At 40.5% G+C, this 17,579-nt stretch overlaps 1 protein-coding gene across 3 annotated transcripts in view; it reads left to right on the forward strand.

The window, feature by feature from the left end:
• LOC126325538 (phenoloxidase 1-like) overlaps nt 1-17,579 on the forward strand; it is a 279,076-nt gene that overhangs the window by 108,397 nt on the left and 153,100 nt on the right. For all 3 annotated transcript variants that reach the window (XM_049995249.1, XM_049995257.1, XM_049995260.1), the window contains 2 exons: nt 12,846-12,996; nt 13,097-13,198. In XM_049995249.1, coding sequence (XP_049851206.1) covers nt 12,846-12,996; nt 13,097-13,198 — 253 coding nt within the window. The remainder of the gene's footprint in view (nt 1-12,845; nt 12,997-13,096; nt 13,199-17,579) is intronic.

A 17,579-nucleotide genomic window follows, 5' to 3' on the forward strand; every position in this document is an offset into this window, starting at 1 on the left:
GAGATATGTATAGGCAAAGAGGTTGGGCAGAGGTGTCAGTCAAGGTGGAAGTACAGGGCAAAGATGTTGTTGAATGACAAGTGATGTATGGGGGGCAGCAACTTGAAATTAGCGCAGGTTGAGGCATGGTGGGTAGCAGGAAAAGAGAATATATTGAAGGGCAAGTTCCCATTTTTGGAGCTCTGATTGGTTGCTGTCAGTGGGAAGTATCCAGATAACCAAGCTGGTGTAACACTGTGCCAAGATGTACTGGCCAAGCACCAAGGCATGTTTAGCCACAGGGTGATCCTCATTACCAACAAACACTGTCTGCCTGTGTCCATTCATGTGAATGGACAGTTTGTTGCTGGTCATTCCCACATAGAATGCTTCTAACGTACCAAACAAGAAAGCTTGAAATTTGTGTGTGTGCTTGTGTGTGTTTTTTATTGTGTCTGTCTACCAGTGCTTTATCATTTGGTAAGTTACAGCATCTTTGTTTTTTTATATATACTTTTCCTATGTGGAATATTTCCCTCTATTTTATATACACTCCTAGAAATGGAAAAAAGAACACATTGACACCAGTGTGTCAGACCCACCATACTTGCTCCGGACACTGCGAGAGGGCTGTACAAGCAATGATCACACGCACGGCACAGCGGACACACCAGGAACCGCGGTGTTGGCCGTCGAATGGCGCTAGCTGCGCAGCATTTGTGCACCGCCGCCGTCAGTGTCAGTCAGTTTGCCGTGGCATATGGAGCTCCATCGCAGTCTTTAACACTGGTAGCATGCTGCGACAGCGTGGACGTGAACCATATGTGCAGTTGACGGACTTTGAGCGAGGGCGTATAGTGGGCATGCGGGAGGCCGGGTGGACGTACCGCCGAATTGCTCAACATGTGGGGCGTGAGGTCTCCACAGTACATCGATGTTGTCGCCAGTGGTCGGCAGAAGGTGCACATGCCCGTCAACCTGGGACTGGACCACAGCGGAGGACGGATGCACGCCAAGACCGTAGGATCCTACGCAGTGCCGTAGGGGACCACACCGCCACTTCCCAGCAAATTAGGGACACTGTTGCTCCTGGGGTATCGGCGAGGACCATTCGCAACCATCTCCGTGAAGCTGGGCTACGGTCCCGCACACCGTTAGGCCGTCTTCTGCTCACGCCCCAACATCGTGCAGCCCGCCTTCAGTGGTGTCGCGACAGGCGTGAATGGAGGGACGAATGGAGACGTGTCGTCTTCAGCGATGAGAGTCGCTTCTGCCTTGGTGCCAATGATGGTCGTATGCGTGTTTGGCGCCGTGCAGGTGAGCGCCACAATCAGGACTGCATACAACTGAGGCACACAGGGCCAACACGGTACATCCAAACCGTCATCGAATCCATCGTTCTACAATTCCTAGACCGGCAAGGGAACTTGCTGTTCCAACAGGACAATGCACGTCCGCATGTATCCCGTGCCACCCAACGTGCTCTAGAAGGTGTAAGTCAACTACCCTGGCCAGCAAGATCTCCAGATCTGTCCCCCATTGAGCATGTTTGGGACTGGATGAAGCGTCGTCTCACGCAGTCTGCACCTCCAGCACGAACGCTGGTCCAACTGAGGTGCCAGGTGGAAATGGCTTGGCAAGCCATTCCACAGGACTACATCCAGCATCTCTACGATCGTCTCCATGGGAGAATAGCAGCCTGCATTGCTGCGAAAGGTGAATATACACTGTACTAGTGACGACATTGTGCATGCTCTGTTGCCTGTGTCTATGTGCCTGTGGTTCTGTCAGTGTGATCATGTGATGTATCTGACCCCAGGAATGTGTCAATAAAATTTCCCCTTCCTGGGACAATGAATTCACGGTGTTCTTATTTCAATTTCCAGGAGTGTATATAGGTGAATAATACTCTACACAATACAAATGTGCATAGTAGACTACACATCAGACCACATTGAAATAGCATGTACAACTTTGATTAATTACATTAATGTATGAGAAAGACTATTTACATGGAATACACAGTTGATATTTAGATATAACACATAATAATTCTAACCTTTTTGTACATATTATTTATTTAGATCATAGCAACAATAAGATAAAAATTGCTTTTGGTACAGAGTACATAAATCTAATTGTTTTGTATGAAGCTATTTCAGGTATTTGTTTACACTATAATAGCAGTTGGTCATTAAAAATTTGAATACTGCTTCTTTAAAGAATACAATTTTTTTATTTCTTTTATCTTTACCGGTAGTTTGTTATACAATCGACTTCCTTGTATGTTTCTTTGTTTCTGTGCCAAAGCGTTGTTAACTCTTTTAATATGAATGTCATTGCACTTTCTTGTGTTGTAAGTATGTAGATATGAGTTGGATTGGAAATTGTCAATATTTCTTTTTTCATTAATTACACTTTTTTGTATATAGAGGCATGGTAGGGGTAGAATATTTAGCTGCTGAAATAATTGCTTTGAAGGAGTTAGCCTTGAACTGTTGGTAATTATTCTAATAAATCGTTTTTGTAGAGTGAAAATGGTTTTGAGATTTTTCTTACTATGACCCCAGAAGGTGAGGCCATAGGTAATAGCAGAATGTATATAAGCAAAGTAAACAGTTCTGCTACATTCCCTACTACATACAAAGGTAATAACATGTAATGCGAAGCAAGCAGAGCTTAACTTATGAGAGAGATACAGGATGTGGGATTTCCAGTCTAAATTTTCGTCTATATGTACACCTAGGAATTTTGTAGTAGCAACTCTCACAATTTCTTTATTTTGTATTGAGTTGCATCAAACCAGTCTCAGGACTGAAGACCACAACAACAACAACAACAACTACACTACATTCCATATAGCTTTCGATTTGTTTGCTGACCAGCAATTACACTGTTATTGTGCATTGTCTTGGCTTTTTTGATCACCTTCCTGTAAATTTTCCTATATGTCTTAACAAAATCTGTGAAGTGTTGTCTTTTTTGAGTTGACTAATATGTTTTAGTGTTTGACTAGATACTCTAATACGAGGTGTTATCCACTGACTTGTGTTCTTAGACATAACATTGATCTTTGTGAGCTGTTTTGGAAAACTCATCTCAAATAGGGACATGAATGTACTAGAAAAAGCATTGCAAGGTTCCTCAGTTGTTGTTTGTGCAAAGACACCTTCCCAGGTTTCATTAACTAACAACTGGATGAAAGTATTCACTTTTTCTGTATAGAAGTGCCTTTTGTATATCCACTTATATTTTACTGCCTTGGGTACAGAGGAATTTATGTATGCTAGTAGTGTATTGTGATCCGTAAGACCTAAGTTTACATTTAGTGCCTCAGTGATATCATTATCCATATTTGTGAAGATATTCTCTAAAGGAGAAGATGACAGTTCTGTTATTCTGGTCGCACCTGCAAAGAGTGGTCTCATCATTGTGGATATCTTTTTCGAGAGTTTCATAGCATGTTCATTCCACTTCATTTGGCTGTCAGTGTGAAACCATAAGAATTTTGTTGTATCTACATCATCTACGGAGATGTTACCTAGTTTTAAATTTAAGGGACTCTGTTTTCTGTTCATTCTAAAGCATATTGTATTTGTTTCCTTTACGTTAGGAGTTGTTTTGTTTTCCTGAGACCCTTTGTGAACATCCCTCAGCACTTCAGCAATATTTCCCAACATATGTGCTGGTGTCTTACTGGTGATTACTATGTTTCCATCATCCACAAACAATATCTTCTCTCCATGGCTGATTTGTTGTGTGAAATCATTTATATACACCAGAAATAATACAGGGCCTAGTAAACGTCCTTGAGGGATCCCAATATTGATACATTGTGGATCAGATATATGTTTCTCAATGTACTTTGATCCACTGGAGACATTATGATCTCTACTAACTATACTCTGTTTTCTAGATATGAACTAAACTGTTTGACAAGCACTCACCTTACTCCTAGTGCCTCTAATTTATGTGACAACTGGTGGTCAACTGTATCAAATGCCTTAGACAGGTCTAGGAAAAGGCCAGTTACATAGCTATTCTCATCTAGTGCTTCTAAAACTGTTTTTGTAAATTGTACTATTGCAGATTCTGTACCTCTACCAGGCCTGAAACCATGCTGGTCATTGCAGAGGAAGTTGAATTTACAGTTTTTCATTATTGTTTATATCAATTTGGAAAAGCACGACAATAGGGCTATTGGTCTGTAGTTCTCAACGTTTTCTGTATCACCTTTCTTGTGAACTGGTAAAATTTTGGCATGCTTCAGATAGTCAGGGAAGCAACCAGTTTTGAAGGGTTCATTTATGATTTCTGTTAGTGGAGCTTTGATACCATTTATGCATTTTTTTAGTATGCACGTTGGGATTTCATCTAAACCTGCCGAGTTTTTGTTCTTTACTTGTACTTGCCTTACAACATTGCATACTTCCTTCTCAGTTGTTGGAAGCAATACCATTGAGTTTGCTTCTGTATTGGTTGATTAGCACCTTTTGGAAATTTTTTCTGTAAGTTCATTGCAATGCTTCTAAAGTAGGTATTCACATAATTTGCTAAGTCTTTTGGGTTACTTTCTAAGTTTTCCTTGTTCCTGATTTGTGTGTTTGTACCTCTCTGCTTCACAGTTCCTGTTTCTTGTTTCACTACAGCCCATGTAGCTTTGCTTTTATTACTGCCTAAATTTATGAACCTATCATTGGCTCATTTTTTTGCAGTGTTGAGTACCTTCCTGTAGATCCTTTTGTAGTTTTGTAGTAGTGCAAAGAAAACTGGATCACTATTTTCCTTTTTAATGAAGTTTAAGTATTTACAAGTTTGAGCATTTTTTCTAATTCCTTCAGTAATCCATTTATTATTTGTGGGTGTTCCAATGAGAATTAATACTTTGGGGAATGTTTCTTCAAATTTTAATTTAAACTCAGAGATAAAATTGGGGAACTTGCTATTCACTTTAGTTTCTATGTATACTCCTTCCCAACTTTCATGTGCTAACTTTAAAGAAAACTCTTGCAAAACTGATGGAGAGTAGACTCTTTTATATACATGCAGTTTTGTTTCTTTTTTTTACACAAGCTTTTACTTTTATAATCTGACATAGATGGTCAGACAGTTCCAGATTTTTGACAAGTACATCACAGTTTTCTCTGTCTACATCTGTAGCTACATGGTCAATGGTAGATGATGACTCTGTGGTTATTCTTGTTGCACAGTTGACTAGTGATGATATACCAAAACTATGTAGGATATTCGTGAATGTGTTACTGGTGTCATCTGTTTCAGTTGTATTTATGTTAAAGTCCCCACACAAAAGGATATTATGTTTCAGAGTCAACACTAGTTCTAGGTTTTATATAAGTTTTGAAAAGAATATCTCTAAATTACCACTGGGAGAATGACATACACATAATATAGTTAGTTTCTTGGGCATATTTATAGCAACTATCTCTATTGCTGACACTTCAAAGTCTTTGTCTACACTTAGCATGATAATATCATTTCTGACTTTAAATTCAATGGCATTCTTTATATAAATACATGATCCTCCACCTTTCATTGTGTTTTTGCAATAAGAACATGCTTGGACATATGAGGGTAAAATAATATATAGATTTCACTTTCTTTACACCAGTGCTCTGTAATACACATAACGGCGCTGTCTAAGATTTGTAACTCTACTTCCATCTGTTGCACTTTGTTTTTTGCACACTGATTATTTTGGTGGCATACTGTAAAACATTTAATGTTACTTATCTTGGTGGCTTCTTTTTTGTCATATCTGCAATTAAAAAATCCTTCAGATGGGAAGGAGGTGTCCTCTTCCGTCTACTTGCTACCCCATGGATGGTTGTTTCCATGTCTGCTGCTGCTACTGCTGTTGCTGAGATTTCTGCTGTTACTGCTGTCTTTGATGCTGCTGCTGATGGTGATGCTGTTGTTGGCATTTCTGTCCTGATTATTGTTTGTACTGCTGTTCCTGTTATTACTGGGATTTCTGTTGTTACTGCTATCTGTGCTGCTGCTGTTGATTGTGATGCTGTAGTTGGCATTTCTGCATCGATTATTGTTTGTACTGCTGCATTTTGGGTAACAGCTATTGTTTGTGTTTGTTCTGCTGCTTTTTTTGTTGCTGGTATCATCTGTGATGAGATGGCTTCTCCGTTTTGAATTGAGACAGTAATAGGCATGATGTTGTTCTTTTGTGTACATCATCTCAGCCATCTCATTTATTCTAGAACCTATGAACTTTTTCCCATGAATATTTAAATGCTTACCATGCCTGGTGAGGTCTTTCCTTTCCAAGAATTTCACATCTAGGAAGTTTGTTTCTGTATGCTTTGCATATTTTGCAAAATTGCCTGTTGGCCTTAATAATTTCCTGGTTGACACATGACATTTCTATTAGGTCATATCTGTGTGGTATTCCAGTCACTATTACACTTTCATTTTTCACTGTATCTAGGGTTTTCCGGAGGTTCAGCGGTATGGGATTAGTGGTAGTGTTATAAATTGGGTTACTTCACATCTGTACAACGGAAAATGAAGAGTGATCGTCTCATCAAATGCTGCAAATTGTTATTGCAAATGGAAGCCAGTAACACAAGGTGGCCCTCAAGGTTCTATCCGAGGACCTGTTTTGTTACTGTTCTACATTAATAACCTACACATCAATATGAATGCCCATTTTAAGATGGCTATCAGATTTTGTAGGAAAAATAAGTTATGAGGAGACATTCATTGCAGGAGGTTCATGCATACTTATTCACTCTGATTTAGATTACCCTATCAAATATGAGTTTAACTGTTTGAATCAAAAGTATGTTTTTGGAGATTGTGGTGTCTAGTCAAGGGAGCTAAATGTTGTAGTGTCAGCTCATAGAATCAGAGGGAAAACAATGACTGGTGAATAGTGGCAGGGGGAACGGAATGTGATGGATATTGAGAACTGATTAAAAATTGGTGCTTAAATAATTAAAAGGGAAATTCTGAAAGAATAATTGATAGATATTGGAAGGTACACATATCCTGAGTGAACTTTAACTGGCATTAATATCAACAGGCCCTCAATATTCAATACATAATATTCAGCATTTAAATTCATATACTTCTTTTACTTGTTATCACAATTGTGAATAGAGCTTGGTAAGACAATACTGGTTCTGGATCACACCTCTTCTGCTAATGTAAATTATTCTTGTCTGCTTCAATACTCTTGATGCAGGATTCTTGGTGCATCACGGAATGATGAAGAGTCAGGTATGGTCATCATGAGTGTACAAATAAACTTTTCTGTCTCGATCAGTTTCTATTACACCTTTTATTGTACAATTGGAATACAATTTTTTAACAATATTAACGCAATGGAACTCATCATACATCCACCCACTACCACTTACAGAGACAAACAGCTGAATATATAGAAATTAAATAAGAAAAATTTATATACGCATGTCAGCTCCCTTAACACATACATACATAAGTTTTCCTTCATAACAAAGTGCTTGCTGTAAACACATAGTCCAATTATTGTTAGTTGGTATCTGCCCAGTGTTTAGCTTGCGAAGCATTTGTGCACAGCTTGAGCTCCACTACCATCCCTACTAGCTTTCATGTGTTTAATACAAAGTCAGAGTGTCGGTGCCATGCATCCACTGCACAAATTTGTGAAGCTCATGTTCAGCAGCATGATCCTTTGTGAAATCTTCAATGCAGTGACAACTGGTTACCATATCGGCACCTGAGGAATGTATTTCAACTCTCGCTTGCACTTATTCAGTGGGAACTCCAGCCATACATCCAATATCCACCAACAAGGTAAGTTTCTTGTTGCTTCTACAACGTTGTTAGCACAGAAAATGCATGTTTTTATGACATTGCCGAGCACAGAAAATGAATGTTTTTATGACGTTGTCGAGCACAGAAAATTCATGTCACGCAAAGTATTGTCATTTTTAGTTCATTACGCACACACCCATATATCTCATACGTGCACTCAACACTTTGCAGGCATGTTTAATATGTTTTCATGCTTTGTTTTTGAGTGTTGCGTTACACAAAATTTCTTTAGTGTCCTTTCCACATACTATAGATATAACAAAAAATAAAAAAATAAAAAATACAACAAGAAAAATAAACTTGTCCTATTCATTTGATGACATGCCATTATTTGCTGTATATATACATTACAGTCTGATGGTCATTTTGTTTAGTACATTTTGTTAAATTATCATTTCATTACATTGTTCAATTCTAATTATATGAGTACACTTTTTACTCTCATTCTGTTTTACATTCTTTACATAACATTCATACAATAATAGATTCTTTTTCATTTTATGACATAAATTCAGAAGATACAATGCATTCAAAAAGTTCTTAAGATTGCTGCAGAGACACCAGCAAAGCACGCAGAAGTGTAGTGTTTTAGTAATTTTAACAATTTTGCTACTTTGTGTTTTGAGATGGTGTTGATGGACGTTGACCGACAAGATGCACTTATTTTACATTTCTTGGACTGGATATTCCTATTTACATTGATTTGGTCATTTTATCAGCAACACCTGCGACAAAGTTATAAAAGTACTGGCTACTTTTAAGGCATTTGTTACTCTTTTATTTTCTTGTGACAGTGTTTGTTATATTTCTACATGGTGCTCTGTTTTACCAGATTCTGTTTTTGTAACACTCAGATGGGCTTCACTTCATGTTCTGGATTATAAATTTCTTCATCATTATTCATTATTTATGCTGCTCTTGGCACTTATCTTATTATTTTGTGATTTTTTGTAGGATGTATGTAATTTAGCAGAGGAATTATCCATGTTATACTTTTTATGAAATTGTCTCTTCTTCTGGCATAAATACATTACTCCCCTTGTGATACACGTGTTTGTTCCAGTAAAGTGATGAAATACTGCAATGAAGAAACACTAAAAAAATAAATAAACAAAGTCTATGGAACGTTGGTACCAAAATAAGAGCTGGGTTAGTGGTATATATCTATTTACAGTAAATGGGGAAAAGTGTTGAGCAAACAGATAAAGACCAGAAAATGCACAGCAAATTATAGAGGGTGTTGAGCATACTAGGTACATAGAAAGGGAGAATGAAGAAAAACTTTCCAAAAGCTAGGAAAATATGGAGAATTGCATCAAATCAAAAATCTGTAGAAAAACTAATGACTTTTGTAGAAACACTACTGTAACTGAGCTACATACACATGTGACAATATTAGAGAAGGAAAGTTGCAACTCACCATATAGTGGAGATGCTGAGTTATGATAGGCACAACAAAAAGATTCACACAATTATAGCTTTCAGTCATTAATGCCTTTGTCAGTAATAGACACACATACACACACGCACACACACACACACACACACACACACACACACACACACACACTCAAGCAAATGCAGCTTGCACACATGTCTGCAGTCTCAGACAACTGAAACTTTACATATGTATGCCTGTATCTGTTTATGTGTGAATGGGTATTTGTGTGTTTGTGAGTGTATACCTGTCCCTTTTTCCCCCAAGGTAAATCTTTCTGCTCCTAGGATTGGAATGATTCCTTAACCTCCCCCTTAAAACCCTCATCCATTCATCTTTCCCTCTCTTTCCCTCTTTCCTGATGAAGCAACCGTGGGTTGCAAAAACTTGAAACTTGTGTGTGTGTTTTTTATTGTCTCCAATCAACATACCAACGCTTTTATTTGGTAAGTTACAGCATATATACAGGGTGTTACAAAAACGTACGGCCAAACTTTCAGGAAACATTCCTCACACACAAATAAAAAAAAAAAAGATGTTATGTGGAAATGTGTCTGAAAATGCTTAATTTCCATGTTAGAGCTCATTTTAGTTTTGTCAGTATTACTGTACTTCCTCGATTCACCACCATGATATCATACGGGATACTCTACCTGTGCTGCTAGAACATGTGCCTTTACAAGTACGACACATAATGTGGTTCATGCAGGATGGAGCTCCTGCGCATTTCAGTCGAAGTGTTCATTTGCTTATCAGCAACAGATTCGGTGACTGATGGATTGTTAGAGGCGGACCAACTCCATGGCCTCTACACTCTCCTGACATCAACCATCTTGGCGTTCATTTATGGGGGCACTTGAAAGCTCTTGTCTACGCATCCCCGGTACCAAATGCAGAGGCTCTTCATGCTCGTATTGTGGATGGCTGTGATACAATACGCCATTCTTCAGGGCTGCATCAGCGCATCAGGGATTCCATGCAACAGAGGGTGGATGCATGTATCCTCACTAATGGAGGACCTTTGGAACATTTGTTTGAAGTTATGCTGGTACATTTTGTTGCTTTGTGTTTCCATTCCATGATTAATGTGATTTGAAGAGAAGTAATAAAATGAGCTCTAACATGCAAAGTAAGCATTTCCGGACACATGTCCACATAACATATTTTCTTTCTTTGTGCGTGAGAAATGTTTGCTGAAAGTTTGGCCTTACATTTTTGTAACACCCCATTCCACGTGGGAAAAATATATCTAAAAGCAAAGATGATGTGACTTACCAAACAAAAGCGCTGGCAGGTCAATAGACACACAAACAAACACAAACATACACACAAAATGCAACCTTTCAAAATCAGCGGTTGCTTCTTCAGGAAAGAGGGAAGGAGAGGGAAAGGCGAAAGGATGTGGGTTTTAAGGGAGAGGGTAAGGAGTCATTCAAATCCCTGGAGCGGAAAGACTTACCTTAGGGGTAAAAAGGACCGGTATACACTCGCACACACACACACACACACACATATCCATCTGCACATACACAGACACAAGTAGACATTTGTGAAGGCAAAAAGGTAAACTCTTTGCCGTCTTGGCACAGTGTTACACTGTCCGGGTTATCTGGATACTTCCTGCTAACATGAACCTGTCAGGACTCCGGAGAAGGAACTTGCCCTTCAGTATATCCTCTCTTCTTGTTATCTGCCAGGCCTCAACGTCCGCTAATTTCAAGTTGCCGTCGCTCATACCTCACCTGTCTTTCAATAACATATTTGCCTCTGTACTTTCGCCTCGACTGACATCTCTGCCCAAACTCTTTGCCTTTACAAATGTCTGCTTGTGTCTGTGTATGTGCCGATGGATATGTGTGTGTGTGTGTGTGTGTGTGTGTGTGTGTGTGTGTATGTGTGTGAGAGAGAGTGAGTGTACACCTGTCCTTTTTCCCCCTAAGGTAAGTCTTTCTGGTCCCGGGATTGGAATGACTCCTTACCCTCTCCCTTAAAACCCATATCCTTTCACCTTTCCCTCTCTTTCCTGAAGAAGCAACTGCTGGTTGCAAAGGTAAGTCACATGTCACATCACATGGAATGTTTCCCTCTATTATATATGTGTGTGTGTGAATGTGTGTTTTATATTTGAGCCATATGGGTACAAAACTCTACAACATACTACCAGCCAACATCAGAGAGTTAGAAGATGATAACAGATTTAAAGTAGAATTTAAGGAATTTCTACTTGAACAAGGTTTTTACTCAGTAAATTTCTGTTTAGTCCAACAAATAATTCTGAAAATGTTTATATAAAGCAAAACTGAAAACACCGTCTTTCATCCCCTAAAGCATCCCCTAAAGTATTTGTTATTTTTTTAAATCTGATGGACAGCTGCTGATTGTGGTAAAATCTTTACTGAATTATTGTAGTGAATATAAGGACTTCCTGTGTAGGGATGACAAAAGTAAAGCCTTAGGGCAAACAGACTATGCAGTTACCATACTGTTAGTATACATGTATAAAAAGTTGTATTACTGTGTCTTGTATGACCAAGTATTATTCTCTGTACATTTTTTGTACAATTTTGTATGTATTGTTCTTTGAACTACTTAATGTAAAATTTTGTATGTTCCTTTTGCATAGACTGTTTCCATAAATTTGCATGTAATTTTGAACAACATCCTTACAATATATATTGTTTACAGATGGACAACTAAATAAATTAAATTAAATAAATAAAATAAATTATCTCTGTTAGAGATCTCTTAACTGCTTGTCAGAGAGACTCCACCAGTTTTATTGATTACTGGGGAGGAAATATTGCATCTCATAGTTGCCAAAATAATATCTAAACCATGTCAATGGTTATGATTTGATATCATAATAAATCTGACAGATTTTTATTTGCAGTTTTATTTGTTTTGTTATTTGTAGCTTCTTATTGCTTATAATTTTTTTATAACAATCTACTATTTGTATGTATTTCATTACTTTTACACAGAATTAAGAATAGCAGACATGAACTATACAAAAATGCTGGATGATAAATCTATTTATAGCCCAGTTGTGGTCTTGTGGAGACACAGCCCAATTATTGATTCCATTTTATGCTTAGAGTCCATACAGTGAGTACATGTTTTAACACAGAACACCTAATGGTGACTGGATTAATTGTCAGCATATTATGGATAACACTGAAATGACAACTCAACTGTATACATGAAAGCACATTATTAATCAATCATGCTGTGGAAACCCGACAGGTTGCACTCCTGTTTCCTTCCATTTTTTTATTTTTTATCAGTAAACTCAGAGCTGAAAATGGAACTAAGAACCATTGTTTCAGTACATCCTTTTAGTATTTCTAAAATGAAACAGGTTTATTTTTCCAGCAAATTGTCATAAATGATAACCCTACTATAAAGATGTTGCCAACACAGCTATAAGATTGATGGTGCTTATTGTGGATAACATGATTCATTATGTATCTACTAACCTGTGGTGACAAAATCTATAAACATTACTCTGGAAATCAGAGGAAATAGTCAGTTATATAATTATGGATATACTTAGTTAATGAATTATAACTGATAATTTCCAATTTTTAATCTTCAGATACAATTTTGAACGACTTAGTAATCATCTTGGTAGAGTGAGAAAATTAAATAACTGGCATAAGCCACTAAAAGAGGCTTACTTTCCTAAACTTGACAATATGATAGCAAGTAGAGTCTGGCCAGCTCGACATGAATTTGCTAAACTTCAGGTAAGAATTTATTGTCTAGTGTTATAACTATTGCCTTAGAATGCTTTGATGTTCTGCAATATTAAACACATAATTCATGTATTACTTGTCTATCTACCAGGATATTAACCGTGAACTTGATCAGCTATCATTTGACATTCAAGACATGGAACGTTTTAGAGACAGAATATTTGAAGCTATTCATCGAAAAGGTGCACTCAATGTAAGTCATGTTCATCTTTGACGATGATCGTAATGAGCTAAGGGAATTTCTCTACATATAATTTACCTTGAATTTACTTGAAATGCTTTCTTTAAACAAACAGAAAATTGAAATTGGACTGCAAGCCAGTAGCTTTTTGAATGTTTGTGTTATTGAGCTTCACATCTCAAGTAACAAAAAGTATTACTCTTGTAATTGATGCAGGTAATATGTACACTCCTGGAAATTGAAATAAGAACACCGTGAATTCATTGTCCCAGGAAGGGGAAACTTTATTGACACATTCCTGGGGTCAGATACATCACATGATCACACTGACAGAACCACAGGCACATACAAACAGGCAACAGAGCATGCACAATGTCGTCACTAGTACAGTGTATATCCACCTTTCGCAGCAATGAAGGCTGCTATTCTCCCATGGAGTCGATCGTAGAGATGCTGGATGTAGTCCTGTGGAACGGCTTGCCATGCCATTTCCACCTGGCGCCTCAGTTGGACCAGCGTTCGTGCTGGACGTGCAGACTGCGTGAGACGACGCTTCATCCAGTCCCAAACACGCTCAATGGGGGACAGATCCGGAGATCTTGCTGGCCAGGGTAGTTGACTTACATCTTCTAGAGCACATTGGGTGGCACGGGATACATGCGGACGTGCATTGTCCTGTTGGAACAGCAAGTTCCCTTGCCGGTCTAGGAATGGTAGAACGATGGGTTCGATGATGGTTTGGATGTACCGTGCAGTATTCAGTGTCCCCTCGACGATCACCTGAGGTGTACGGCCAGTGTAGGAGATCGCTCCCCACACCATGATGCCGGGTGTTGGCCCTGTGTGCCTCGGTCGTATGCAGTCCTGATTGTGGCGCTCACCTGCACGGCGCCAAAAACGCATACGACCATCATTGGCACCAAGGCAGAAGCGACTCTCATCGCTGAAGATGGCACATCTCCATTCATCCCTCCATTCACGCCTGTCGCGACACCACTGGAGGCGGGCTGCATGATGTTGGGGCATGAGCGGAAGATGGCCTAATGGTGTGCGGACCGTAGCCCAGCTTCATGGAGATGGTTGCGAATAATCCTCGCCGATACCCCAGGAGCAACAGTGTCCCTAATTTGCTGGGAAGTGGCGGTGCGGTCCCCTACGGCACTGCGTAGGATCCTACGGTCTTGGCGTGCATCCGTGCATCACTGCGGTCCGGTCCCAGGTCGATGGGCACGTGCACCTTCCGCCGACCACTGGCGACAACATCGATGTACTGTGGAGACCTCACGCCCCACGTGTTGAGCAATTAGGCAGTACGTCCACCAGGCCTCCCGCATGCCCACTATACGCCCTCAGTCAAAGTCCGTCAACTGCACATATGGTTCACGTCCACGCTGTCGCGGCATGCTACCAGTGTTAAAGACTGCGATGGAGCTCCGTATGCCACGGCAAACTGGCTGACACTGACGGCGGTGGTGCACAAATGCTGCGCAGCTATCGCCATTCGACGGCCAACACCGCGGTTCCTGGTGTGTCCGCTGTGCCGTGCGTGTGATCATTGCTTGTACAGCCCTCTCGCAGTGTCCGGAGCAAGTATGGTGGGCCTGACACACCGGTGTCAATGTGTTCTTTTTTCCATTTCCAGGAGTGTATATACATTCTAGAATTTTAGCTCTGAGTGCAATGTACTCTTTTTTATGCTATAGAAGAACAGAGCAAAAGTTGACTTACATGATATATTATTTGTGAAATTATCAGCTAGATGATAGAAAAGTACACTGATAAGTGATTTGATCTTGAAGATGGAAAAAGATAGCTTGGAAAAATAATATGATATATGAGGAAACAAGCAATCTTTCATCTGTTCTATATGCAAGTTTCTCTGATTGTGTGTTCATATATATATATATATGCGCGAGTGTGTACCTGTCCTTTTTTCCCCCTAGGGTTGGTTTTTCCGCTCCCGGGATTGGAATGACTCCTTACCCTCTCCCGTAAAAACCCACATCCTTTCATCTTTCCTTTTCCTTCCCTCTTTCCTGATGAGGCAGCCACCAGTTGCGGAAGCTCGAAATTCAGTGTGTGTGTTTTATTCATTGTGCCTATGTGCCTATATACCGCCGCTTTCCCGCTTGGTAAGTCTTGGAATCTTTGTTTTTAATATATTTTTCCCATTTGGAAGTATATATATATATATATATGGTGTCTGTGTATGTATGGTTGGATGTGTGTGTGTGTGTGTGTGTGTGTGTGTATATATATATATATATATATATATGGTGTCTGTGTATGTATGGTTGGATGTGTGTGTGTGTGTGTGTGTGTGTGTGTGTGTGTGTGTGTGTGTGTGTGTGGGTGGGTGTGGGCGCGCGCGAGTATATACCTATCATATATATAAAATAGAAAGAAACTTCCACGTGGGAAAAATATATTAAAATAAGGATTCCAAGACTTACCAAGCGGGAAAGTGCTGGTAGACAGGCACAATAAAATAACACACAAACACACACACAAAATTTCTAGCTTTTGCAACTGACGGTTGCTTCTTCAGGAAAGAGGGAAGGAGAGGGAAAGACGGAAGGATGTGGGTTTTAAGGGAGAGGGTAAGGAGTCATTCCAATCCCGGGAGCGGAAAGACTTACCCTAGGGGGAAAAAAGGACAGGTGTACACTCGCACACACACACATATCCTACTGCACATACACAGACACAAGCAGACATTGAAAATGTCTGCTTGTGTCTATGTATGTGCGGATGGATATATGTGTGTGTGTGCGAGTGTACACCTGTCCTTGAAAATGTCTGCTTGTGTCTGTGTATGTGCGGATGGATTTGTGTGTGTGAGCGAGTGTACACCTGTTCTTTTTTCCCCCTAGGGTAAGTCTTTCCGCTCCCATGATTGGAATGACTCCTTACCCTCTCCCTTAAAACCCACATCCACAATGAATAAAACACACGAACACACACACAGAATTTCGAGCTTTCGCAATTGGCGGCTGCTTCGTCAGGAAAGAGGGAAGGAAAAGGAAAGATGAAAGGATGTGGGTTTTAAGGGAGAGGGTAAGGAGTCATTTCAATCCCGGGAGCGGAAAGGCTTACCTTAGGGCGAAAAAGGATAGGTATATACTCGCACACACACACGCATATCCATCCATACATACACAGACACAAGCACAAGCAGACATATTTAAAGGCAAAGAGTATGGGCAGAGATGTAAGTCAAGGCGGAAGTGTGGAGGCAAAGATGATATGACTTCCTAAAATCCTGCCCCGAAATGAGATCCATCATTCATGAAATCCTCCCCACTCCACCAAGAGTGTCTTTCCGCCATCCACCTAACCTTCGTAACCTCTTGGTTCATCCCTATGAAATCCCCAAACCACCTTCCCTACCCTCTGGCTCCTACCCTTGCAACCGCCCCCTGTGTAAGACCTGCCCCATATACCCTCCCACCACCACCTACTCCAGTCCTGTAACCCGGAAGGTGTACACGATCAAAGGCAGAGCCCCGTGTGGAAGCACCCACATGATTTACCAACTGACATGTCTACACTGTGAAGCCTTCTACACTCATGGAAATTGAAATAAGAACACCGTGAATTCATTGTCCCAGGAAGGGGAAATTTTATTGACACATTCCTGGGGTCAGATACATCACATGATCACACTGACAGAACCACAGGCACGTAGACACAGGCAACAGAGCATGCACAATGTCGGCACTAGTACAGTGTATATCCACCTTTCGCAGCAATGCAGGCTGCTATTCTCCCATGGAGTCAATCGTAGAGATGCTGGATGTAGTCCTGTGGAACGGCTTGCCATGCCATTTCCACCTGGCGCCTCAGTTGGACCAGCGTTCGTGCTGGACGTGCAGACCGCGTGAGACGACGCTTCATCCAGTCCCAAACATGCTCAATGGGGGACAGATCCGAAGATATTGCTGGCCAGGGTAGTTGACTTACACCTTCTAGAGCATGTTGGGTGGCACGGGATACATTCGGACGTGCATTGTCCTGTTGGAACAGCAAGTTCCCTTGTCGGTCTAGGAATGGTAGAACGATGGGTTCGATGTACCGTGCAGTATTCAGTGTCCCCTCGACGATCACCAGAGGTGTACGGCCAGTGTAGGAGATCGCTCCCCACACCATGATGCCGGGTGTTGGCCCTGTGTGCCTCGGTCGTATGCAGTCCTGATTGTGGCGCTCACCTGCACGGTGCCAAACACACATACGACAATCATTGGCACCAAGGCAGAAGCGACTCTCATCGCTGAAGACGGCACGTCTCCATTCATCCCTCCATTCATGCCTGTCGCGACACCACTGGAGGCGGGCTGCATGATGTTGGGGCATGAGCGGAAGACGGCCTAACGGTGTGCGGGACCGTAGCCCA

The sequence above is a fragment of the Schistocerca gregaria genome, chromosome 2, assembly GCF_023897955.1.
Source record: "Schistocerca gregaria isolate iqSchGreg1 chromosome 2, iqSchGreg1.2, whole genome shotgun sequence".
Taxonomy (NCBI): Eukaryota; Metazoa; Arthropoda; class Insecta; order Orthoptera; family Acrididae; genus Schistocerca; species Schistocerca gregaria.